Source organism: Botryllus schlosseri, chromosome 15 (assembly GCF_051294905.1).
Source record: "Botryllus schlosseri isolate E-star chromosome 15, Bs_hap1, whole genome shotgun sequence".
NCBI classification, from domain to species: domain Eukaryota; kingdom Metazoa; phylum Chordata; class Ascidiacea; order Stolidobranchia; family Styelidae; genus Botryllus; species Botryllus schlosseri.
Window position 1 is genome coordinate 6,902,601 of NC_137250.1, and position 27,934 is coordinate 6,930,534.

General features: G+C 40.1%; 1 protein-coding gene across 1 annotated transcript; it reads right to left on the reverse strand.

The window, feature by feature from the left end:
* Positions 1–425: 425 nt before the first annotated feature.
* On the reverse strand, positions 426–16,649 carry LOC145457146 (beta-1,3-galactosyltransferase 5-like). Its single transcript, XM_080335313.1, has 4 exons — positions 15,947–16,649; positions 12,048–12,241; positions 9,150–9,375; positions 426–2,655 (listed from the first exon to the last, which is right to left on the reverse strand). Exons 1-4 carry the CDS (start codon positions 16,036–16,038, stop codon positions 2,061–2,063), a joined length of 1,107 nt encoding a protein of 368 aa, XP_080191439.1. The 5' UTR covers positions 16,039–16,649; the 3' UTR covers positions 426–2,060.
* Positions 16,650–27,934: the final 11,285 nt, after the last annotated feature.

The following is a 27,934-nucleotide window of genomic DNA, read 5'->3' on the forward strand; positions in this document are numbered from 1 at the left end:
TCCAGTCGGACATTTTAAACCGACTTCAAAGATTAATGCGCACCTATAAATCCTCAATCCATTAAGAGTCGTTGATGTGGCGCAGTATACCTCCGCCAGAAGTTGTTGATTATTTGCAATTATATGGCTAGTTTTAGCTTACAATAATACGGCCTGCCGAAATACAGTAAATCTGTACATCAATTTCACTTCATTGCGAGTTCATTGCATACCTCTTTCAACGGCATACGGCATATGACGCTGCCGGAATACTTGGTTACTTCAGCATTATCTGCAGTTATTATACGCTTGAAATTACTTTAGTTGCTGTTAGCCGTAGGTTGTCATATCCAGTAGAAAAAGCCACCGTTTCTCCCTAACGTTTTCGATTTGTACATGCTGACTTCATACGGGCCACTACCTCTAATCAGGGTCGGATGAAAAGCTTTGTAGCTATGTAGCCTACGTATAATTAGATAATACGAATATATTTTTAGCGAATAACATAAAAAATATAACTAAACTTACATTAATTCTGAAATTTTCTAAATAGGTCTGTGGCCCACCTCAAAATGCTCTGTGGCCCACCCTTTGAGAACCCCTGGCCTAGGCGATGTAAAGAGGAGGCATTCACACTGAATAAAAAGTAAAAAGATAGTATAGAAAAAGCAAGCGACAAAAGGGGGGTGGCATGTTATGGAAGGCGAGATCAATAGGTCAGTCGTGGTCCGGTAATCTTGAGGATGGACTATGGTATTCATTTTGTAGTAAATGCTTGTATTTCGACTTGAATGTGGACCTGGACATGCTCGTCGACTGTCGGGTGGGCGGCGGGATACTGTTCCACACATCAGGCCCGGCATATTTGATGGAGCGATGATCTTTTCGGTCGATCATATGATATTTGGAAGATGTGGACGCATGTGTGTTGTACTTGTGTAACTTACTATAATTTTATCATTACACACTATACTGATTACAAGCACACACACTCTCACTACTGATAAACATAGGTCAGAAACGAAATTTAGGAAGTAATCAAATAGCATATCTCTAGTTTCTAGTCTACATGCACTTAGTCAAGGACTTACAGTCTTTTGTTCGACCCAAGCAGCTGAGCTACACTACAAATATTTTTCATTTTGCCAAGCGGGAAGCAGCGTTTGGTTATATTTACATCACTTTTACAATTTTACAAAACCCGACGATGTATTTACTCTGTCACTGTATCATGATCTAATTCCAAAAATTACATCAATTTGTGACTGCATCATAAAGATGCATATTGCGATTTTCTTCCTCGACCGGTTTGCAACTGATTGCAATTTGTAAATAATGTCCAGTTTTATTAATATCGTTACTAATAACAGTGATTGGTGGTACATAAAATCCTATTTTAGTTATTATTAGTAATTTAAAGATACATTTTGAAAGCAACTGTTTTCATAATAAAGATGTTGGAGTCGAAATCAGGATAATTTTCACAAACTCCGACTACAGTAAGTATTTTTTCCACGACTCCGACTACTCCGACTCCAGCCACTATACTTTTTGACTACGACTCCAAGGCGTGATAAAAAAATTTGAGACTCTGATTCCGACTCCATTAAGCGAAAAATTAGTCAAACTCCGACTCGGACTCCACAGCCCTGACTCTACGTCACTTTCCCACATCAAGGCCCAGACATATTCTCCGATCATGCTTTCATTATATTGCCCTTGGTATCTACTTTCATAATCTTTTATTTCCTGATGGAATCGCTTCCCTTGTTCCTTTGAACTGGTTCAAGAGAGCATCAAGCATTTGTACTTTCATGGACATTCTGCACCCCTACTTCCATACGACTTTACCAAATTGGCAACGACTTCGGCATAATTATATTCCTTGTTATTGCCCAAGAACCCATTCGCCACATCTGCAAAGCTATCCCAAGCCCCCTTTTCAACATCATTAAGCATTTGGATAAAATTATTCGACTTGAGATTATAAATTATTAATTATACTACGCTGGGTGGTGGCAGCATGTTTTGCAAGCACTGACACCGGGATAAGTTGCCGAGCTATTTATGACTTCCATTTGTTAAATAAAAGTGATATTGCATTTTACTATGTCAGCACCATTATACCGCATTTCCTTTTCTCGTTTAAACCACCGGTTTTTGTACTCATCCGGAAGAACATTTAAATGCTTAAAATGCGAGTTACGAATTGAGGAAATGGCGCAAAATTTGTCATTACTAAAATGAAATTCGTTTTCAAGGTGAGAATCGCACACAGCAAGCCTCATAAAGCCTGTTATAAAAACGTCCTCGTGACGAAAATAAGGATAATGTCTCGATGCGTTGTATATTGCTTTAGCTAGCTTGACAGTCATGCCGTAGAATCCCCCTAAGCACATTGCGGGGTAGTGCTTTCCCGGGTATTCGGACGGCGACACCACCCATTTTCCAGCTCTGTGCACTTTTGGCTCCCCGACATGACGGAAAGCGCAATGTATCGGAAAACTCTTCTGAAAGCTTCCACTCTTCAGCGATTGCTGCCTCAAAGTATTGATGTTGGAGACTAAAACTCCAAAGTCCGGCAAAATATCGTCATCTCCGGAGAAATATAACCAATCGTCACCAAAGTAACTTCCCGCCCACTGCATTGCCGCCAAAACTTTTAACCCAATGCCGCTGAAATGCCAGGTTTGCAGAGTTAGAACACACACTCATATAACTATTTGCATTTACACAGTTACGATTCTTTCGTGCCAATCCCTAATTCGGGATTTGCGGTGCGGCAGTTCCTGGTGTCCCTGGTGAAAGTAGTAAGGTAGCGGTTTTTGAATGAACTTCTGCAGTGCACACATCAGTAGCAGCGATATAAGCAGGGTTGCCATACCGTCCTTATTTCTAAGATTTGTCCTTATTTTGAAGGGCCACATCTTGGAAAACTCAACTGTCCTTATTTCTTAGAAATGTCCTTGTTTTCGACTTGCGTCCTTATTTTGTCTTAGTTTTAACAACTATAAAACTTCGATCGTTGCCCAGTATCTGTGTTGCATAATATTATAAAATTATGCTTTTGCGTCGGTATTTTATGACATCATAAATGAAAGGAGCTCCGATGGCGTACACAGCACAGGATTTGACCTCGAAGTGGTGAGATAGATAGCTAGGGCATGTACATGATGGCGTAGCAGTTTTGGCTGTACCAAGCTATCGCAGCGGACGTCATTTTAGCAGTAAACAGCAGTACCATGTTTCTGAAGCAGAATAAGCGGTGGGGAAGGCAGCATTTATTGCGTATAACTGAAAAAGGGCGCAGTGCAGTCGACACTTGAGTTCAAAAGTAGTAAAGCTATAAATCATTGATAAATTTATCTAAATGATATTGTACATATAGCTTTAGCTACTAATAAGACTAAATCTGCTTAGTTAAAATGAGCAGGCGTACAAACGTTTTTCGCGGCGATTATGGGAGAGCATTCAAAGGCATCAAACCTGGTGAAAAGTTTGGTCACCCTATGGGGGACCCAAGACCATCGTGTTTTTTTTTTTTTTGGGGGGGGGGGGCTGCCAAGGTGCTGTTTTGGCCCAGAGCAAATGTAAACCTAGACCTGAGCTGTCGAGAGATCCATGAAACACTTTCTAATAACAAGGAGTTGCTCGAGCAGGTTGTTTCTGGCGAAAAGTATGGGATGTGATCAGACATGGGGTAATCGCGATTAGTAATCGTAATCGATTACGACGATTACAGCATTTTCGAGTAATCGTAATCGCAATCGATTACATTCGTATAAATTCCGAAGTAATCGTAATCGTAATCGACTACTTCCCATATCTAATCGATTTCTTTGTGAAAGAACGATTACTTTTCATTTGTACAAGGACTATGACATAAACTGAACAATGAACATTCGTGAACAAGGAAGAGATATTATACCTGGCTCGTGATAGCACAAACGTCTGATTTTCAAATGCCATTGCTCATTATTACGTCAGAAGTAGCCTATTAGCTTTGCTAGGCATTGCGTAAGAAGTATCCACAGCAAATAAATATGTTCGATGTACGTACATTAGTCTGATTGTAAGAACACCCGCCGTGCTCTATATCAGGTTATCAAAACGTTCCACACGCCAGTACCTCGCAGCAGGATAATTAATCACCACTCTGCCTAGTTTAAAATAGTAACTTGTGTATTGATGTTTGGTTATGCTTATAGTTAAACGCAGTTTGACCGATGCTGCTTGGCGAGCAGTGGGCCTATGTAGTACGCACGGACACCGGACAAAGATTTGAAATTTTGTACTCGTCAAATAAAACATATCGGTTTCCACAACGAAGCATTGAAAATCAACAGCTGCATCATAACCGAGCCGTTTTTGCCGTTTCTCGTAACGGCAGCTTGCAGTAGGCCTACATTATCTGTATTAAGTCGAAGGCAGAATTTTATGTTCTCTGCATCTTATTCTCATATGACTCTACTTGAAACGGGCGCCAATCCTCATTTCACAATTCTTTACTCAACATTGGGACCTGCCGTCATAGCCATGGGCTTATTTATCATGTTAACGTGGGTTGTAGCTAGAATCAGAACCAAAACAGCAATTCGTCCCCCAGTCCAAACGTTGGTCTTTGGCCCTCATAGGGTGATATTTTCAAGTTGAAGTCTGATTTTCGTCAATAATATTGGTAATCGCATTTTATTATTAATAATTTTTAATCCTCTCTCTGTCCCGATGTTCAGATTTACCTGTAGAGCTGGGGTCACGTAATTCGTAATTATAACGTCTGGTATCCTGTTTTACTTTAGTGTATGTTGTTAATTCGTGACCTCCGGTCTGTTATATAATCAAAAGATATTGTTGTATCCCAACGTAGCAGACTAAAAGAAAAACTTTCGTGAGACGCAGGCACAAATTCTCATGTCTTTAATGCTCTGTGGGTGCCCGGGTGGCATTTTCATTGTGGGCTCAGATTGGAAGAACCGTGGACTATATTAGTCATGCCCACCCAGCGCGGTTATTGACAATGGACACATACCCCAAGTTTCGGCCAAGGTCTATCTTTAGTAGCACACTTCGTGAAGTCGCGTGTTGGTCGAAACTGCATGTGTCTTTTGGTGTGTCGTGGCACGGTGTTGACTGGAACCGAAATGCTTATTACTATAAACTAGGGTTGCATTTAAAACAAAAATCATTTTAAAGCAAACATGTTTGAATCATGTTTTTTAAGCCATGACGCCAAGAATGTGGATTGACATTGATAATTAAAAATATAGGGTAAATATAGCTCCTTTGACGAAATATCTGTCCTATAACTGTTGAACCGGCTATTTTGAGGGTTCCAATCATCCCATATCGATGTACGTCGGCTCAATCGGGTGGTTATTGTCCGTATAGGCTCATACAACATGTTTTTTGAAAAGTATTTACACAATTATGGCGTAATTTTACAACCTAAAAAAACACAATTTTGATTTTTTTTAAGTCTTTGTTCAAAACATGTTTTAAACAAAGTGTTTTTAACAACCATTTGTTTCAAATGCAGCCCTACTATAAATAATGTAGGCTATGCTTTTTTGTTGAGGGTAAGACGCATGCATTTCAAAATCAAGCATATCTAGAGAGAATTTTTAGGTCAATTTAATCTCTCAAAAATACTCAATAATTTATGCTGGTCTACGAAATACTTTGAGTCCTCTTCGAGCTCGCTCCTCACCATATTGGGAAATTTGGGGTGCGGCAGTCATGGACCTGGCAAGAATGCAAATCGTTGGGTGCGATAAATCGTCCTCTATAATAATGGGTAATAGGTAGGCTACATTATGACGCAATAAGCAAATGACGCATCTTTTTAACGGAAGTTTGTTATCTCATTAGGCCTTTTCAGCGCAATCCATATATTGTTTCCAATATAACTTCTAAGATGAAAAATAAATGTAATCGTGAGTAATCGTGATTACTTTTCCAATGTAATCGTAATCGTAATCGACTACTTCCTGATTTTGCTGTGATCGTAATCGTAATCGTAATCGCGTCATTCAGAAGTAATCGTAATCGCAATCGATTACATTCATGAAGTAATCACCCCATGTCTGGATGTGATATGCCACGGCTCGTATAAATACAACGAATGTGCAAAAACGCTTTTAAATGCAAATCTAATTTTTCGATTGTCCTTATTTTGGGGCCCATGTCGATGGCAACCCTGGATATAAGTGTGTCGCATGAGACATTGGTTAAATTCTAGAGCGATATCAGACTCTGTGATTCGTGTTTGTTGACTCTTTTTACAGCCACCAGATCGAAATGGCATGTTACTTCGACTTTCAAGAAAAAAATCGTGAAACGTGCAAATTATGTCAAGATGATTTTACGTTATTTCGAATTTATCTTCGGAAAACATCAATTGACAAAGAAAACATGGTAACGAAAACAAAGCTATCATACCGTAACTATTGATACTAGCATACAGCAGGGTGTCAAACATACGACCCGTGGGCCGCATTCCGGCCCACTAGCGACTTCATCCGACCCGCGAAGCAATTTGGAGTAACTCGAAAATTCTTGTATTATGCAGCCCATTTCTTACAAAAGTTGAGAATATGAAATACATTGACCTAAATGTTAATTCAAGACAGCAAATGTCTAACACGGGAGTGGGCAAACGTTTTAGCGGGCCGCATTCGACATTTTAATCCATTCGCGGGCAGTACTTATAAAATTGGGATCCTAACCCAAAATTAAATTTTGATATTTGATTATACAGTGAGCGACGAAATGAAAATATTATATATGTATTTGTATATTTAAAACAAACTAAACATTGATGTATGCGTATTACTATTATATGCCATGAGCCAATGTTCCCTCTAAGCTGTGCAGAAAAATCTGTGCCGCGCACAAAAAAAAACATCTGTGGTTCAACAAAAAATCTTTCGCAGAAGGCACTGATGATCATCAGACCAAATAGAAGGCCATTTCAGATGTACAAATGTACATCAATAATTTGTAATCAAGTAATTCGTAATCAGACGAAGCGACACTATCTCTTTCTGTAGAAAATATAATGAAATGCGATAAAATAACTCGAGTCGGACGCAGCGAACGCCAGAGTTTCGTAAAATTCGGGGAAATCGGAAGTTGAGTCAAAGTGGGTAATTCCTGGGTCGAACCGAAGTGATGACCTTTTATTATGTTCAACACCACACATCACAGAAAAATGCGGGTAAACCAGGAGTCCAGCCGTGGTGAGTTTACGCAGACTCGTGAAGAGGAAACATTGATTATGTATAGCTTATGTGACAAGGCATCCACTGAAAAACAAATGTATGGATTTTGAGATAATTGATTGATTTGAAGATGGTTATACTACAGTCGTTCTCGAACGTTTTGACTCATCCCCATTTTATCAAGCTCGTCATGTGTTTATCGCTCCTCTAAAAGCCATATATCATCAGTAACGTACTAAATCTAATATTCGGTAGTAATGAAGTAGCTTTGATATAGTGGTGTTACCAACAACTCCAGTAATTTTGTTTGCATAGCCTACTCTACTTCAGCAGTTTTGATGTACGGCTACTAATTATTGTGTATATTTCATTTTGTCAAGTGAAAAGTAGTTTTTAGATGCATTTCAACCACTATTGTAACAAAATGTACAGCAGACCTGAGCCCAAGTCGGTACATGGTTCAAATTTCTCGCTACGAAGACCAAATTTGACTCAGTCAAAGTGCATTAGAGCAAGGGCGTGAAACAAAAGGCCCACCCGACGATTTCACACGGCCGGCTGGTATATCCCTAAAAGTTGAGAGTAGTAGTAAGAATATTTGCTCAAAATAGCAAATATCGCACATGTTCATTATAATCACCCGACTACAGTGTCAAGCTTCTACTATGATCACCAGTAGGAGCAATTCGGTGACATTGACACGAAATTCCGAGAATGCAAAAGGAGCCGACTCAGTTCCGAATTTATGGAAAGAAGGATCGAAAATAGCTATTTATAGAAGTCAGAACACTAATGCGAAACGGGCGGAGAATGCGTGCAAAATACAATAGTTACAAAAATAATACAATTCAAATACATGTGCTGCACTGCTGTATAACTTCCGCGTCAAAAGATCATAATACGCCCGGTTATCTCTGGTTTCAACAAATGTTTTAGTGAAAAGTGACATTTGGTGAACGTGGGTGTAGGAAAAGAATTTTGTGAGAGATTATGGCTGCTTTTATTAATTTTCGAAATGATTTATTTGATTTGTTGTCGTTTAGTCTTTGATCGCATAAATCTTCCCCTTTGAAAGTAAAAATTACTCGTCGGGATGTATTTACACCTGGTTACGAAAATCTGATAAATACTGTGACTAAAAGAGATCGGCGCTTCTTCGATAATACCCCTGAGATCAAAATTTATAAACGGAAAAATTAATTCTTTTTCGTGTTGGGATTGGGATGGTATTGGAGCTGTGGGTGCTGGATATTGGGGTTGGTAGTGGGTAAGGGTATCCCAATATTAGGGATATGGGTGGGATATATTAGGGCTGGGGGGATATCAGGGTTGTTAGTGGAAGATATTAGGGTTGTGAGTGGGAGATATTAGGGTTGTGGGTGAGGGATATTAGGGATGTGAGTGGGAGATATTAGGGTAGGAGAATGACAGATGGTAGGGTTGGGGGATAAAATATATTAGGGTTTGGGGTTTCGGACGCTAGTTCGGGGATTTTATCACCTCTAACCCTAATATACGTCATTCACACAACCCTAATATCCGTCATCCCCTAAGCCTAATATCTCTCACCCACAACCCTAATATCTCTCACCAACAATCCTAATATTTGGATACCCTAACCCACTTCGAACCCTCATATTCCGTACCCAACACGAAAAAAGAATTTAATTTCCCGTTTAAAAATTTTGATCTCGGGGGTATATCGAAGAAGCGCCAAGAGATCCATCGCATTGTGATGGATAATAATGTTCACATTACACACCTCACCCGTGAATATGAGATGCGTATATTACCATGCGAATGTCAGATCGGTAATTGGCATCGAGAAATTATAATTTGAAACAAAATAGCAATGAAATTGCCACTCGAGTCCTTTTCTAGTCATGGCAATATTACGAGTAAATGCTAACCTTTAATCAATTTAATTAAGTCCAAATAAAAATTTATTACCGATATGTTTCTTTCATTGAAACCTGCAGGATATCTTCGAACTTGATACTTTCTGCTTTCATAGCACGATTCTCTTTTTTCGTGCCAGCAAGTGCTATTACGAAAACAACATGGATCCTCATGCCGTTAAAATATCGCATCCCTCCCCACGATTCTCTGATCGCCTGCCGTTCTTTGGAGCGACGATAGTCGGATTTTATCGCCACTATTATTGACAGTACGATATCTGTAATGGTAACAAAAACGGCTTCTAGAAATTGGGAATCCCGATACCCTTGTGTTTTGTAGGCTAATAGCCGCACATCCCGCGTCATGCATAAAGATTAATTATACTGAAAGTAACCTTGTCTTTGTAATTCATTCTCTTTAATAGGGATGGTGCGAACCCGTGAAATGATTATGTTGTTGTGAACACGAACCTTTTTAAAAGGTTCTGTGTGAACGTATACGCAAACGCGACCCTACGGCGTCACGTTACGTCATGTTACTAATTTCAAGCCTACATATCCGTAAAGTAATATATTAATGTGCAGTGTACACGATACCTGTATAGCAACGACTCATTTCGACGAGGACTTGCAAGGGAATATAATCCTACGCCTTAATGGTCTAGCCTAGACCAGAATGTATTCTTACGGCGTCAGACTATACTACATTGATATTGATCAGAGTGAAAAAACGCTTTTTAGACTTGCTCAATAACAAGTTATACAGTAGCCAACACCTCAATCGCACAGATTTGGCTTTTATAATGCAATAAACATATTAAATGAAATCAAGATAGATCCCGTACGCCTGCTACAGTTTTTCATAAGACAACTATTCATTCTATATATCAATTTCTTTGGTTTCAATAATTGATTGGTTGAATAAACAGAATTCGTTGAGTAGCTTCGTTCTTGATGTTGTGCGATTGCGGGTCAAGCTCACTGCAGAGAGTCACTAAATATTCACAAACGGAAGGCTGAATATTTCTAGCAAACATTACCAACAAAGCAAATGTTTTTTTTTAAATTGGCAAGGTGCATGCTCGTTTAGTGCTGAGTGTTTTTTCTCATACAGCTAGAGCCATGCAAAGATTAATCCGACGTTGAAATAGAAATAATTTCAGCCAAAGTTGTTAAAATGACGTGAAAATTCATCATATATGAAAAAGGTTCACAGTGCAGAACCTACCAAGGTTCGTTTGTGAACGCGAACTTCCAAATTTCGGAGGTTCACACCCAGAACGTGAACGAGAACCTCACGTTCATACCATCTCTTATACTAGTAACTACCAATGTTACATATTTGACATATATTCGACTGCATTACCAGAGTAGTGGTCAAAGTAGTCCGTTGATACTCAAGTAGAAATAGACGTAACGTCGTAATATTCTACAGAAGTTCAAGTGTAGAAAGAGTGAGTTCGAAGTATAGGTACAATTTACCTATTTTAGTGTATTTTCGCCTAATAAACTGCAAAATGTTAGGCAGAAGTGTAAGGGATCTAAAATCATAACTATTTCAGTAGGTAGTGACAGAAGACGAAACCACTTGTGCACCACGAAATAGTATAAGTACTTTTTTACTGACCACCTCCGTGCATTGCATCTCACAATAATCCGTCGACCTTTCTCGCTTATTTTGTTCGTATTATTTTCTAGCACATCCCATCATACTAGTACATATGCCTTTGGGTATAAGAGATGAATGCATTCTACGTGACCGTATATGTAAAGTTCTGGTGCTAATTAGATCACACAAAAAGTGATCATGACCTACGAAGCCGTCTTATTTTTATCCTACCGTATCGTTATTCGATGAATCCACCCCATCTACCGTTTGATCATAATTATAGTCTAAGGGTTCGTGATAAGCCCGAAGGTAAAATGTCTCCTAGTACACTGGTTCTTAAACTGAGGGGCGCAACCCCTTGAGGGCGTGAAAGCATCGGAGGGGGCGTGAAGCCGCCATAGAAAAATTATTTTTGTTGAACTTGGATTGAGTCCAATTTGTGCTGAAACTTCCAAGTTTAAACAACGGCAATAATCTGACCCATATTACGAGTTTTTCTATGTCCAAATTGCCTCGTATACTATCCATACACCGATGCTAGATATTGACTGATAACGAAACTTACAGAAGACTTGTCTGAATTGAGAGTAACTGGTAAATGCGTGTAGGTGTTAGGTGATGCTCCGAGTATAGTCAATTAGGACACATTTCGTAGAATGTCACTCATAAGAAGAGCCTTTTCTGGCACCCCAAAAGTATACACAATTGAATTATTCTCTGCGATTCGTTGAGAAAAATTGTTTGTCCCGTGAAGAAGTGTCAAGTTTGAATGGCACGCTCCCCGCGTCATTAGTTTTCGATTCACCCTGTTATCAGGTACGTTTGAGCTCAGTGGGTTAATATGGAAGGGATTAGACACCAAAATGGATAAAATATCCATATGAGCTATGCGCTATCATTGCACATGATTATTTTGTAAAAGATTATGCACCTAAAAGTTTTTTTCGCGATTTACCTCTAACTTATAGTTATTGCTCTGTGTATATAGTCCGAATTTCATATTTGAAAAGTTCCTCCACAGCCATATCTTTCCATACCTTAAACTATGTGTTGGGATTGCAAGCATTGTGGTTGCTCTTTCCAATATGTTTTGATATAAGGGGACGCGAAAATCATCACTATCCTCCAGGGGGAGGGTAAAAAGCTTGAGAACCACCGTCCTAGTAGATTACTAAGGCCTTCTACTATATATAAATGTCACACCATTGTCGTACTTTTATATGTGTAAAAAAACAAGGTATACAGAGGAAGATTAAGTTTAGTTACCTACCACTTAGCATAAACGTCGAAAGCGAAGTAACTAATCGAATGAAATGACGCCTTGACGTCAATGTATCTTACCCTTTTCAAACAGATAGTCAGGAACCTCTACTGTAATATTTGGTGTCAGCAGAAATTCGAAATCCCCTTTGGGTGCTTTCAGAGGCTTCAGCATTGCTAAATCTGTCAGGTCATACATCTCGAAGAGGTTCTTGTAATTTGGACTATGCATAGTTCCGGCGTTTTGGATGTTCATCGCGAGTGAGTCGAACGAACTATAATGCGAGTATATAGAGACATGTTAATATTTCATGAAGTTTAATATATCACTGTATCAGATTATTATAATATTAAAGTATGGTCCTATTCCTTAAATTCTGTAGTTGTTTCTATATTGTAAAGCATTTGCGGTCCACCTACAACATTCATTAATTTAGACAATACTAATGCGCTCAAGACACGCAATACACAATGCCATACACAAAATGTGCTGCATTGAACAGATATGGGAGTTGCGAAATGACCAATTTCGGTCACTTAATCAAACTTTCCCTTGCTCCTATCGCTCACATCCTTGTATAAGTCCACCATCGGAGCTTTTTCTGGGCTCATTTGTAAACACGGGGAAGGCGGAGCCAAGATATGCCTTCCAAATATACAATATAATATACAAACCACCTACTTAATGCGTTCTGCGAAACTGTTTCAAAGTAGCCTTTAACTCGTTTCGGACAAGAATTATATGTGAGAAGTTTACATTTAATGAAACTTCGTTAAATGCCGACAACGCCTATAATAAACAGCAAGTTCGCATTTGTTTCAAAATATAGCGATAATCATAATGGTGGTCTAACAGAACTTCGCCGGTTCGCACCATTTGGTTTGAAGTTTGACTGGTTTGCGAACTCAAGGGTTAAGAGCGCCTGGTCCAAAGTATCTTATTATAAGATTATACCAATGCCGGAATGTTTGGTGGAGCAAACTATTTTGATATTGTCTAGTCTTCTACGGCTATATTATAAACGAGATGGAAGCCAATTCCGGAGTGAAAACTGTATGTCTATAGTAGGCTATACCAAATAGATGGTTTACGCTACGAGCATTATTTTGACTTGCTACCGACCACAATTGACAGTTCATTTGATGTGCTATCATTTTATACTGATCTAAATCCCTGGACGGTCGTGAAATTGATATGAAAACGTTATTAACCAACCTTGCCGTTGTTCTAATTTCCGCATAGTCACATAAACTAAACTCCCATGACCAGTATACCAGTGTTGGGATCAAGTCACTACCTTCGAGTCACGAGTCATCTCGAGTCATTGCAGATTTTGACTCGAGTCAAGTCAAGTCAATCGATTTTCAAAGGTGACTCGAGTCAAGTCAAGTCACTCGTTTTTTGGAGATGACTCGAGTCAAGTCAAGTCGAGTCAAGTCAAGTCACGAGTCAAGTCACAATTCAAGTCAAATTGAATTTTCGAAGTATGAGTGATGATTCAAAGTCATTACATTTTGCTAGCTGTGTGAAAGACAGGTTAATAAATAATTTATCTTAATCAAATAACGAATATCTAGAGAAATACAAATGCAAAAGGACGGTGTATCCCTCACGCACACGCAGAACTGGTACGTGAGTAACTGTACAACAGCCAAAATGTAGGACCTAATAAGAAGCTTCGAGAAGTTACAACAAATTGATATGGTTCAATAGCCTACACTACCCATCTACACGTCCGTGAGAATATAAACGCACGCAATATATTCGTTCGATTTAAATCATACAAGAGGATTGGTAAATATGAGCACTGGGCAACATAAGCATCGAGTCGTCTAAGAAACAGAGATACATTGCCATCTACATCAATTTTCTACTTTTGCGGTCAATTTATTTGTGATCTAACAATAGAAGAACCTTGTAGCGTACAATCACTGAATGACTGGTTGTTCTTACAAGTGACACCGGCGTATCTCGGACAATCCGAACATACAAAACATGCAGTGATTTATTCGACACCGCTTACATAATGACTTGAAATTGACTCGTAAATTTTGCTCCGAGTCACGAGTCGATGCATATTTTCGAAGCTCCGAGTCAAGTCAAGTCATTTTTCCAAATTGACTCGAGTCAAGTCAAGTCATACGAAAAAGTTGACTCGAGTCTGACTTAAGTCAAGTCATGACTCGAGTCATCCCAACACTGCAGTATGCAGGGCGGAACATGGACCTGAGCCAGATCGGATATCCGTATTCTATAAATTATATGCATTTCCCCCCACAACTGTGTTTGATCATTCTATGGGGTCCTGAGACCAAGGTTTTGAGGGGGATGACGAAGTGCTGTTTCGATCTTGCACTATAGCTTATAAAAGGGGTCGCGAACTGAAAACGGGTCGCGGGCCACTTTTCAAATTCCGTAGGGATCGCGGGCCGCGTCATATTAATATCGAGATAAAATAGGCCAAACAGTTGCACGTCAAGGCAATGTATGCCCATTCATATCAGATAATTCTCTGCCCATGGAATGGTATTACCATCGCCGAAGCCGTATCAGCTAGTGAGGAATAGTGATGTTGGGAAGAATAGCTTATTTTGCACAACAGCAACAATATTTTCAGGCTGAATTGCTAAAAACAAAACAATCACGGAAGACGGAACTGCTGTGGCCTTTCTACAGCATTAGAGACTACATGCTGCGCTGGGTCCTTCTGATACTCTTTAAATCCAAATTACAGTCAAAGTTACAATACGGCGTCCTCTACTGGGGGGCTACCAGTGTTAGCGCACTCAAGACACTGCAAAGACTATTACATCAGGTCCTCCGTATCGTAGCCAGGGCCACAAGAGACCAGGATGTGTGTCCAACAAATCACTGCTCAAAAGATTCGGTGTCGTAAACATAAAAGATACGCGGAAACTAGAAATTGCCTAGTTTATGTGTCATTTCCTCTGACCCGAAAACTTTAATGACTTCTTTACTTCGGTATCAAAAGTACGACACACGCGCATCCACGTCTTCCAACTATCATATAGTCGACAGGAAAGATCATCGCTCCATCATATATGCCGAGCCTAATTTGTGGACCCGTATCTCGTCGGCTATCCGACTGTCATCGTGCATGTCCCCATTCAAGTCGAAATATAAGCAATTTCTACTCAATCAATACTAGTCACCAGTCAGCCCTCAAGTTTACCGGACCACGACCTGATATGTCGATCTCGCCTTCCGTCACATGCCACCTCATTTTGTATCTTTTCTTTTAGGATTATCTTTTTTTACTTTTCATGCAGTGTGCATGGTGCCTCCTTTTTACGTCGCCTAGGCCGGAGTTGGTGTTTGATTTCAAAGACTACTCCAAGTCGTTTCGACACCTTATCCTATCTTTTCATTGTATCGCAGTCTTGTGGTATTTCGAATTGATAAATATTCTTTATAAACTGAACTGGTATTGAAATCAATTTCACCTTTTCAAAACGCTTTGCCATGTGTTTTTCTGAAATCTCAAATCAGGTCGAGGCCGCAAAATATGACCTCGCGGGCCGCGTGTTGGTGACCCCTGGACTATACCTTTCCTCAATTTCCGCCGCATGTTTCTAACGTTTATATATACCCTCGCATTTCACCAACTCTGATAAACTATAAATATTAATTGACTATCTATTTCATTTTGTTTCCATTTATGTACAAAGGTAAAATTTCATCATTTCGTTAATTTTGAGTATATGTAGGCGGTGATACCATTCCATATGAAATATTAAGCATAGCTTTCATCATTTGATGAGTTTTACCGGCCTCTCATGGTTCAATGATTGAGAAAATGTTAGTGATATTTAGTTTAGACACCCAATTTACTGCGTTTACTGGTAGCACCAATCGGAACTTTCAGTCAAAATCATATGTCAATTCATATTCAAAATGATGACTGCGATTGATCACGATCAGGGAGTGGAAGAGGTAGGCCTATATATATATGACTTACCTTTTTATTTTCAGCAGCCCTCCGTAGAGACCGATCACTGCGGTAACAGTCAAAAGCACTGGTAATGCAATTAAAATTCTAAGGAATCGCATCGTACAGCCTATACGTTTCTATGAGCGGTCTATAAATCGACAGATGCGTCAGACCACGAATAAATGTATCAAATGCTACATTTACCAATTGATGTGTTATCGTTATTATAAATATACCAGCAAAACATAAATAGATTTTGTAGGGTCAACCAACAGCTTTTTAGGCTATACGACGCCATCTAATTTCTATTTACTGCAGTTACCGTACAACGTGTATGGTTTCCGTGTCGGACATGTACAATGTAGGCCTACATCTGGAATGCCAAGTCTTGTTCAATTCAATTTCCGTGCCATTTATCAGACTACATCATCGCTTAATCGATAATACGTCTACTAGCAGAGACATCAATCACGCACATTCTTGCCATGGTCTGCTAGTGAGATTATATTATCGAACGGTTATCAGATAATGCCTGTTCGTCTATTCGTCTTTTATTTCGCTCTGCTCATGTGTCCTATAAATTGCGAAGCGACTGGTGCGCCGACTAGAAAAGCTGCGAACTGAGAACTGCGTACGCAACGGCAATAATTCAATTCCATATTCCATATTCCATACTCCAATCAAACGTTACGTGTGCCATGCATACTCTTACTTACCTAAGGAGTAGCATGGTTCCAATTGCTACCAGTTAGTTAGTAACCAAACATTTCGTTACGTATAGTCGAATTAATTAGGGATGGTGTGAACGTGAGGTTCACGTTCGCGTTCTGTGTGTGAACCTCGGAAAATTAGAGGTTCGCGTTCACAACAGAACCTTGGTAGGTTCTGCACTGTGAACCTTTTTAATAAATTGTAATTTGCACTTCATTATAAGATCATTGGTTCAAATATATTGCATTTCAACTGTGGGTCACTCTATGCATGGCGCTGGCAGCATAAAAAATCAATGCTAACGAGCATGCACCTTGACAACCTAAAAGTTTTACTTGCTTTTTTGTTACAAAAATTTTCACGAAATATCCAGCTTTCCTTTTGTGAATATTACTGACTCTCCGCTGTGCGCTTGACCCGCAATCACACTACATCACGAGCGATATACGTAGTCAGTGAATGATGCTTATTCAACCAATCAATGACATTGATATCGTTTTCTGATGTAAAAAAATCGAGCGGGCGTACGGGATCAATCTTGATTTCATATCTTTACTGTATCATTAAAACCAAATTCGCGCGATTAAGGTGCTGGCTACTGCTATAGGCCTATAACCTGTTGTTTATGGTATCGGTAGCGAGTATAGAAACCCGTTTTACACTCTGCTCAATATAAATGTAGCAATACTCAGACTACGAACACATTGTCCGGTCTGGCTAAGACCGTTAAGGCGTAAGCTTATATTCCCTGGTAAGTCCACGTCGAAATTGTTGGCGAAGCGACGGATTGTATTGATTTTATGAGATTATTATATAATTTGATAACCGCGGTTGATACATTAAGCAACGTTTAAAACGCCAATATGTACTTCAGAAAGGTGACATTATGTGGCCCGAGTCTTCGCTAGGTATCGTGTACATTAATATAGGCTATCACTTCATTGAAAGATAGGGTTGGAATTAGCAATATGACGTCATGAGGTTCACGTTCGTGTTCACACAGAACCTTTCAAAAAGGTTCGCGTTCACACGAACCCGAACTTTTCAGAGGTTCACACCATCCCTAGAATTAATCCTATTTGAGCAGACGTGCAAGTGAAGTCGAAACTTTCTACTCATTTGCAGAAGGGGCGTCTCCGAAGACATTGAAAAACTTCTGCAAGTGGAAATAGAAAATTATGGTCACAAAAGTACCCAAGTCCGAAAACGTAGATTTGGTTGGGCCGTCGCATATAATTATGCAATTAATCGCAGAGGTTTTTTTTCGCTACTTATATTTTGTGAACTACTTACTTACTTTTCGCTATTTTCAGTTTGTCAAGTAGAAGTAGATTAATCCCCCATAAGAAAGATAGCCTAAGGAATTTCGGGGCTGTTTTCACGTAGTCCAAACATTTAATTTTCATAAAAGTCATGTAATACCCAGAATTTTTGTTGCGCTTCGCGCACAGTAGATATGATGTGAGAATTGTGTTTTAACGAAAGTATTGCTGAATATAATTTAGACACCGGGTTGCGTGGTTCCGTTCACACCGCATTGTCACCTATACAAAATATTTCATCACAATATGTATGGCCCCCCATAACGTTTGAAACTATCGTTTTGCTCTTTAGCAATAACCTATTTTACCTAGTAGCCCATGACGTGTCCTAAAATCTGGAAAAGTGGACTGACTTTTTTAACGTTAGACCTGTTTTAGCAGACCACCGTTGAAACTTTCTGGACAGCAGACATGAAATATATTTTACGCTTTTTAGAAGTAGTATTTGCATTGGTATTTTTCTTTCAATTAGGAGTATTATACGTTGAGTTCAAATCATAGTTACAGTTCTTTTGTCTGGAAAACATACATACAAGTTTTATACTTTCCGAAAATAAAGCTATATACTATATGGCATTTGTACGATTTGCCATGTTTTTAATTAACGCATACTAATGGCGCAAAATGTTAAAGCCGTATCCGACACAACTTCTCCGTATTGCTCTTCGACTGAACTAGGGACATTATAATATGGGGGAGGGCGCCATGCCATGATATTCTCTAAAACGGGGTGTTCGAGTAAACAAAGAAATAGTATCGCATTCCATATATATACTATCATTTACATCCCATGATATGGACGACTGCTTATTCTGTCAAAAATTGACACCTCCTGGGATGCATCAATATGAATCAAGCTCTCTGCACCTCCCGCATACGTCAATTGGCAGCTTTTGACAGTCCATGCAAACGAATTACGATCGTTTTCAAAACTACTTACTTACTTGAGTAGATTTAAAGTCAGTTAATTCTACTTCTACTTCAAGTAGTTTTAGGTTGCTTATGAAAGAAGTAATTCTACTTGTACTTGATTAGATTTTTTCGTCACTACTTCTACTTCTACTTGAGTAGCTTTCTTGACTACTTTGACCACCTCTGATTAATCGTAAGTGACTGCTTTAAAACTAGCTATATGCTGGATGCATCTTCGCAACAAACGCGAATTGACTAATAACACTATAGAAACAAGGGCAATCAGACGGTGAATCAGTCTAAAACAGTGGTTCTTAACCTGTTTTCCTGCAGCTCCACCTTTCGAAAATCGCCTAGGTCTGGCGCACTCCCAGCTCCCAGATTAATTAACGCTTTGATAATTGTATGTGATATGTTCGGGATCAAATCAAGGCTGTTATAACAGCTATTGGGTACATACTAATACCATCTGGTCGATTAACTTTAACATGAATATATTCGAAAGAATGCAACCCATATTATATAACGTCCGTGTAAGGCTGCAGGTGACAACACCAAACAGTATCATCCTTTATGATACGATGAAGAAATATCCTGAAGATTTAATTTTGTAGCTCTCAAACACAAAAGTATTTAGTTGATCATTTTGACCACAATAATTGATAGCATATTCAAGGTACTCTACAATGGGCTCTCACTCTTGCCCCTAAAAGTGGTAAATTGTCTCTTTCTTCGATTTCGACGCGCTGTTCGCTACGGGATAAAATACCGTGTTCGAAATATTTTGTGGATAATAAACCGATGTATCGTGATGGGAGTATTTTAACGGGGTATTGCCGACCTAAAAGTACGCGCAATTTATTTTACATGAGTTATAACAAACCACTGCATATATATATACACATGTTGCAAGTATTGTCGGCATATAGTTCGCGCGCTCGGTGCGATGAAAAATTTCGAGATTAAGCAGATTTCGTCGAATTTTAATTTGCAATGAGAACTCAGGGATATAGGCTATAGAACTGTTGTTCTACTATATAATCATATGTCGCTACTGCACCCTCTACTGCGGCGCCATTTTTCTTCAGCGCCCCCCATACCTCCCGCTGAGCCCAGCGCCCCCCATATCGCCCCCTTTGTGCGTTTCCGTCCCCTTCAAAATTCATATCGCTCCTTGGGGGGCGCTGGCGACAAGGTTAAGAAACACTGGTCTAAAACAATTGCTTGAGAATGTGGCACAAATACGCACCGCTACTTGAAGACTCCTAAAAAGTAGCTCAATACTGACATTATGTGCGACTTTGTACCTATCATCCACCCGATCAGACATTACCGAACGAATTCACTCGAGTTGTCTTCAACGACGTATAACGCACAAAACATGTGATGTCCTAATAACGTACATATGGTATGCTATCTGTAATTCCCATTATTAATAATCAGACACAACACATTTCTCGTTAAACCATAATAATACATCCGATTTACTGTTTATTTTCCATCATTTGCCGACCAAACGACTGGATTGCTGCTTATAAAACACCGAATACGTTCGAAACTAGTGGCTCTGCGTAATAAATTTGCCGATGCATACCTACTGCGACAGAGCAGCACATAAATGTCCGTTTCATCTAATGCAGACCTGGCCAAAGTGCGGCCCACGGGCCAAATGCGGCCCGCGAAGCTATTCTGTGCGGCCCGCGAAAGGTTGCTTGGAATTCAAACATAAAAACTGCTTTTTGAATGTTGATGCGTGCACTAAAACCATAGGCTGTATCAACTGGACAGGAAATTCGTTTACTTTGAAGCCTGTTCATTAATACGCCACGATTACGCTGCCTACTTACCTCCAGGGTTGTAATGACTCAAGTCATGACTCGACTCGAGTCAGACTCGAGCCACGATTTTCTGATGACTTGACTCGACTCGAGTCGATCTGTGTATTGACTCGAATTGGACTCGAGTCATTGCGCATGACTCGAACCAAGTCATATGACTCGCGACTCAGACGGCCAAGACCGACATTTCATTGTAATTTCGAGGAATAGTAAAGTAACCACACTATTGGGATTTCATCTATTGGTACTGGTACTTGAAGATGCGACCAGAAACTGCTAAAAGTGATGGAAATTAGTATATTATAAATGCGAACCATTCGATATCACCAAACAGAGTTATAAAAAGTGGGTATTAAAGACTTTAACTGGAAACTGAGCAGTCGGCACAATGACTTGGACTCGGAGTTGAGACATAATACCATGACTCGGACTCGACCCTCTGCTTACTGACTTGGACTCAGACTTGACTTGGTGGTGAGTTGAAAATGACTCGACTTGACTCGAGTCAAAACGATAAAAGTGAGATTGACTTGTGACTCGGAGCCTTGTGACTGGGTTACAACACTGCGTACTTCGTACGCGTAATCTGAATTCAAAATAAAGTCAATGTAGCAAAGTATGAGTAGCAATTAAAGTCATAAGAAATCACTCTTTCCATATAATGTAGTTCAAACCTTCTTTGTGGCCATTGTCACATTATGCATTACGCGGCCTGTGTTTCAATTGTTACGTGACACGTTTCCAAATCCCTAATTTGTAAAACAAGTCAATCGTTGCTCGCAAGTACTATATGTCACGTCATATCTATCACCAATAGAGTATGAACAGGCATGTCAAAAAAGGAAGCGGTAACCTGAAATTCAAAGAAGGTTTAGAGCACTAGATATTTGTCTACTAGGGTCAAACGTAAACCTTCTAGTTTGAGCCTAGCACGCTGCCGAGCTTAAGGATTTCAATTAAAGCCGGTCTTATGACAAAAACACGAAGACAGACATGACTATTCAAGCTTCACACTGCTCGGATAGCAGCGACCAAGACAATAAGCTTTTTACTCTCCCAAATGGATTTCAGTGTAGGGGTTCTCGAACCGTAGGGGGGGGGGGCATAAGCATCTGAAGGGGCGCGAAACCGAGGTTAAATAAAAAAAATTCGCGCTCGGTGCGATTTACCCCAGCTCATTGTTATTGTTCAGTATTGTCCGACTTTCATATGTCAGAATTCCCTCATCAACAGCCATCACCTTCCACGCCATCAAAAGATCCGTTGGGCTTGCTTGCATTTTGGTTGCTCTTTTTAATATTTTTTGATATCATGATAAGGGGGCGCGAAAATTTTCACTCTCATAAATGAGCGGGGCGTACCTAAAAAAGTTTGTGAACCATTTTTTAGTGTCTTAATAGTAGAAAGTGGATACGGGTTTAAAGAGAGTTGAAAATGTATCATGTTTAACATTGTTTCGAATCATAACAGCAAATATATAGCTTTTTGATTAATCGTCACTTTCTCATTACCTAACATCAACACAATCACCGAGCAGCAGATAAAATTAAAATACGCTGCAGAATTTAGCTAAAATAAATTCACTCGGCCCGCCAACGTATTTCCCACTTCTCATTTGGCCCGCGGAGGAAAATAATTGCCCACCCCTGATCTAATGACATCATTAGCCAGCACTGTATTTTATATATGCAAGATTCGATGTATCAATAAGATATGATATCACAGCCAGCGCTCGTCTACTATTAAACTAATCCATGTTACATATTCCTAATACGGGAGTCGGAAACCTATGGTTCGCGAGCCATATATGGCTCTTTTCGGTATAAGATATGGCTCTTCGACAAGTTCTCAATTTTGTACCTAATTTATCAATATTCCAGCAATTTTCAAAAACGGCCAGAATAATTATCCTCGTGACAGCATACATATGTATTTGGGTGGTCAATACATGGTGTATCCATGGTTAGGGGCTCGAATCCCCATTTTACAAATCCGCAAACATTAGTTGCTGACGCGCCAGCGAACAATATATTGAATATAACTCGTGAAGTCGATGCACTCGACATCACGTGCTTCAAAATCTTGGATTGCGCGATACGTTGATGAATCTTAGAAAATAGCTGACATTGCGATGCCTGCATGACAATGCAGTTTTATACACACTGTCTTCCTGATCTACGGCGAGTAATGAACTGGCTTGGAAGTGACATTCACAATTATAAATTCAAATTACAAACAACGCCGTCGCAATCCACGTTCCTGATTGGAAAGTAGCTTTCTACTACCGCCGTTAAAATGTAGGCGTGTAGCGCAACGTCATGTTTCCGATGAATGCATTTAGAATTGAGAAGTCGAATAATATCTAGATTTTCGGAGTCTGTGCGACAACTACATTCGATTAATATCAGTTATTATAAATTCCAAGCTATTTACGATGAATTGTGCTATCACGTCTGTGCCTCACCTCTGCCTTACCTCTCCCTTCGCGCTTCATTTTCGAACAATAAATTTGCAAATTACATGATTTTGGGAGTACACATGTTCTAAATCTAGTCATTCAACAACGTTTTGTATGAAGCTTAATATCATCAATCATCATCAACCAGACTACAACGCGCAAAGCCATCAGCCACACCATGCAACACCAAAAGACGCATCAACAGTAAAAAGTGTGTTAATTCACACTTTTACTGTTGTCTACGTCTGTTGGAAATCTAAATATTAATTGTCCTAAACTTCCAAAAATATCATATGGCTCTAAGAGAAGTGTAACTTGCAAAATATCCATGTAGCTTAAGTTTCTCATGCTCAAAGAAGGCAACCAGGATGATTTGTACGAATTTATACTGAGCAAACATGGCGCACTCGATGAATCCCATGTAGTGACTTCGAATTAGTGCTAAGAGGTCACTAATTACCAAATGTGACGTAACAGTTGGTTGACAAGTTTGGCTCTCTGGGAGTTACAATGGAAAATATAGGGCCAACATGGTTCTTCGGACGAAAAAGGTTCCCGAACCCTGGTGTATAACCTGACCGTAAAGATCAACGAGTTCAGATACGGCGGGGGGGGGGGGGGGGGGGGGGGCAAGACCAAAGCTTCTTGGGGGGGCTGACGAAGTGCTGTTACGGCCCTGCTCGTAAGTGCTGTCAAAGTCGTCAATGATGCCGCACAAAGAGTTGAAAAGGTATAAGCACAGACTATGCTGGCATGACCATTAAAATGACAGTAGTTTGCTTAGGTTAGCCTTAGACAATTGCAGGCATGACAGGGGTGAAACGGCGAATAATTGCATGTGCACTTTTAGAACTAAATATAAATCTGAGAAATACCTAGTTATGGTTAAAATTACGTCAGTGCTCCTACTTTTCTGGGTGTAAGTAAAGTATATTAGTCATCGCAAACTGGTGCAGCACACCATATGTAAGATGGTTGCCGCAAAAAATCTTATATGCTATGAAGATGTTATTTGAATGCATTTAAAGCTCGTTTTATCTCCATGTCTGGTTTGTTTCCAGCATTTGTAGTGTAGCAGCCGGTAATGGTTCAAGATTCATTCGGGACATGCTAAGATATACCAGCAACCTGTCTTTTTGCTGCGGTCATACCAGCATAGTCTGTTCTTACCTTTACGCCTCTTTCTTACTGCATCATTGACGACTTTGACAACACTTACGGGTGAATTCATTTTGCTGTAGGGTGAATTCATTTTGCTGTAGAAGTTTAATAAGTAGGCTACCTAGCATGAACGACTGATTCAGTCAATTCTTCGAGCATTCAAGACTTCAGTTATATAGCACGACTGGAGCCTAATAAGATCAGACAAAGTAGTGTCATTGTTAAGCTTTGTATTTGTATTCAATGATGATGCATCCCTTCTGAAACAAGAAATTCATTCGCAACTTGCATAAGCGTCTTTGCAATATTTCTCCGCAGGCTCTGCGCTTTCCCTCGGTCAAAACAGACATGTAGGCTACTGCGGTTTCCTTCACAATAAGCCAGTCATGCTTTAAGTTTATGTGAAGCAGCTGTTGTTTGTTCATCATCGTGTATTTAGTTACTCAACATGTCCTGAATTAATCTTAATTCATTATCTGCCAACCAACCTACAATGCGCTTACAGAATCACCGCCGTTAGCAAACTCCTTTAACAACTATTAGGCAAGCCATCACCGTCGTGATCATTGAAGCGTAGCCGATTAGCCAATCGAGAGTCGCGATTTCGTGATTACTAGTCTTGTTGTCGTTCTATAGTCGCTGGCATGCCCACTTGGCGGTAGCTACTTTCAAACGCTTTGCGACAAATCTTACCGACTTTCCTGTGAGCTTATTCCAGGCTCATTGCTGTTTTTTTATCAATAATCTATAGAGTGAGACATTGATAACCAACATTTTTGAGATTTTCCAAATTTTGGACAACCCCAATATATACCTTTGTTACATCACACTGACGGGCATATGGGCAAAGTAGCCCCGCTTGCTCGGTAATTTGATGAATAGGAGAGACTAAATAACCGTTTCTTTATTGTGAGTGGCTTTGGGAGGACAGACAGTGAAAGCTTGTTATGAGCGCTGCCGGGGCATGCCGGGCATACGCATTTACAAAGCAAAAACACAGAAGATAATTCGGTTTTCGAAAAGCCTCCGCTATATTTGGGCATTTACAATAGATGTTGACCGATGTTAATTTTTGCAGGCCGATACCGATTATCGAAGCACTCACACGGCCGATAATCGATATCCACAGGCCGATAATAATATGGAAGGATCAGAGAACCATTTCGCAGAAAATATTATATATTAGGCAAGATGACACTTGTACGTACATGCCACAGAAAGAGAGAGAGAGAGAGATATGATATTCTTTCTCGCCTGCACCATCGAGATGCTTTGGCGACGGAGTTGCGATACGGCCCGATGAGGTCATCTAGTCTGCGCCCCCGTTTTTTTTCTCCTCCATGCTATCCGTGATTGCTGAGCGCCTAGCAGGATAGCTGCGGATACCATTTTTCGAGTCTTTGGTATGACCCGGCCGGGGATCGAACCCGCGACCTACCGCTCGAGAAGCCGGACGCATAACCATCACACTATCTCGCTGAACAACAAATGGGAAAACTGAAATTAAAAAGAATTATTGTTTAATTGTGCACTTTCATTGAAATTTGGGATAACTCAAAAAGCAAAACGTGATACAGAATTGCAGATCAGTCCAGTAGAGGTAAATTGTAATGCATGAAGCATAGTTTCTCTGCATGTTCACCCAGTTAAACTCGTCCTGCAAGGCTAAATCTGTCACGTATCGCCCTTTGCGTCGTCGATTTCTTGAGATTGAGAACACGGAGCATCGAATTCCCAATGTATATGAATTATGTAAAATGTTGGCCGCGATATCGGCCTACGAAGGCCGATATCGCGGCCAACATTTTACATAATTCATATACATTGGGAATTCGATGCTCCGTCGGGAAGGTTCCAAATATCGGCCTCGATAATCGGCCAGGTCGGTAATCGGTCGACTTCTACTTTACAAGCTTAAGCACAAAACGAATGCGATTTTCGCCGATTTTCGCCGTTGCGTCACAATGCCAATCTCCCTAACGATGAAAAATTCGAGGCTGATTGTGGGAGTTCCAGGGACACGAGCGGAATAAAATTTATATTTTCGTAATCAGTGGAGAGTCAGCTTTCGATTGATACCCGTTTTACCAAATTTACTGCTCGGCAAGCCGGTCAAAAATCACCGTCAAATTGCCTGTTGCCAAATGGAAATTGTGACGTGATACAATCTCACTGAGGCGTGAGATTTGCCTGTGTCGGCACCATACATGACACTATGGTGAGATTGCGTCATCGCAAGGATAGTAAACACTATGCGCTCAGCCATGACTGTCACGTATCGATGATCATTTCCTGCACAGTTGGGATTGATGGGAATGTTCACAAATGTATATTGAGCCTGACAGTATACTATTGTCGCGTTGCTGTTGAGGTTTAGAAGTATACCCCCTTTTAAAAAAGTGGTCAAAATCTCTCGCCTTAGGAAGAAAAACGTTAAACTTTGAAGTGTTCTGGCTGCTTTTATGTCTTCCCCGTTGGATTCTGAATGTTAATGTGTACATGCCGAGCATGCAAAGACTCCGATTCCTTTACATGTCTTGAAGTCCAAATCCCAGAACAATATCACGCCAAATTTTGTCCCTGGCTACCTTGTTATAGTAGTCTGGATTGGTGTGATTGTACAGCTCTGGACGACTATACACAGCGGTAATTAGATTCTCATCTTCTATATTACTCATTTTGTTTTACAAGTGAAAATAGCATAAAATCGCATGATTACTCACTGCTTTTACTTTTATTCAGTGTGCATGTCTTATCTTTACATCGCCTAGGCCAGTGGTTCCCAACTTTTTTCGTCTCATGCCCCCCTTGGCCGATATTTGAGCTAAAATTCCCCCCAATGAAAAAGTTGCCTGTGACAAAAAAAAATGTTCTTTTCAACGAATTTGTTGACTGAGCAATTAATGGCCAAACATATTCAGATATGTCCGAACTATGGCGAATGCGGACCGCACTAAACTTTGGTAAAGTACAGTCAAATTTGACCAGTTTTTGACCGGTCGGGTAACCGCTGACGAAAAATAAATCACCAAGTCTGCTTGCTATCAGGGCATGGTATGGTATGGTATGGAACGAGAGTTTTCCATACTCCATACTTGCCTTACTCTCTCCATACCATACTTGCAATTTTCCATACCATTGTTCCATACCATACTTGATACGTATTCCATACTTTCAAATACTTCAATATCATAAGTATAGTACCTTTTCTAGCACCTATATTATTGATATTTCGGATGTCGTTATTGCTTAAACTAGCCATGATGCGAATCTAACTCCTGGTAATAGTTTCACAGAGTCTGTTTTGGTGAGGTTTAGTCCACAGTGGTGAGGTGCCGTGTACCTCTACTCTACAGCTTCCGCGAGCAAAATGAGATAGTCAGTCAGCAGATTGTCAGCTAGGACCGTCCAGAAAAGGGACTCTCAACATACGGCCCGCAACGAGATTTTGTCCGCCCCGCGGACAGTTTCCCATCTTACATGATAATGTGGCCCGCGGCCCCAGTCTTCCGAGATTCCCCACTACTTGCCTAAACGTCAACTTTTAGTGACTGCGTGTTATTATATAGGTCTGCGCACTTCACAGCGTGCGAGAGTGAAGCTTACGGGTAAG

What these genes read in the sequence shown, in the direction of transcription:
- LOC145457146 (XM_080335313.1), bottom strand. Translation starts at nt 16,038, where the DNA reads ATGCGATTCCTTAGAATTTTAATTGCATTACCAGTGCTTTTGACTGTT. An exon ending in TGACTATCTGTTTGAAAAGG is followed by an intron (nt 9,376 to 12,047) that starts GTAAGATACATT and finishes TTACCATTACAG; the next exon opens with ATATCGTACTGTCAATAATA. An exon ending in TCAATGAAAGAAACATATCG is followed by an intron (nt 2,656 to 9,149) that starts GTAATAAATTTT and finishes CTGGCATTTCAG; the next exon opens with CGGCATTGGGTTAAAAGTTT.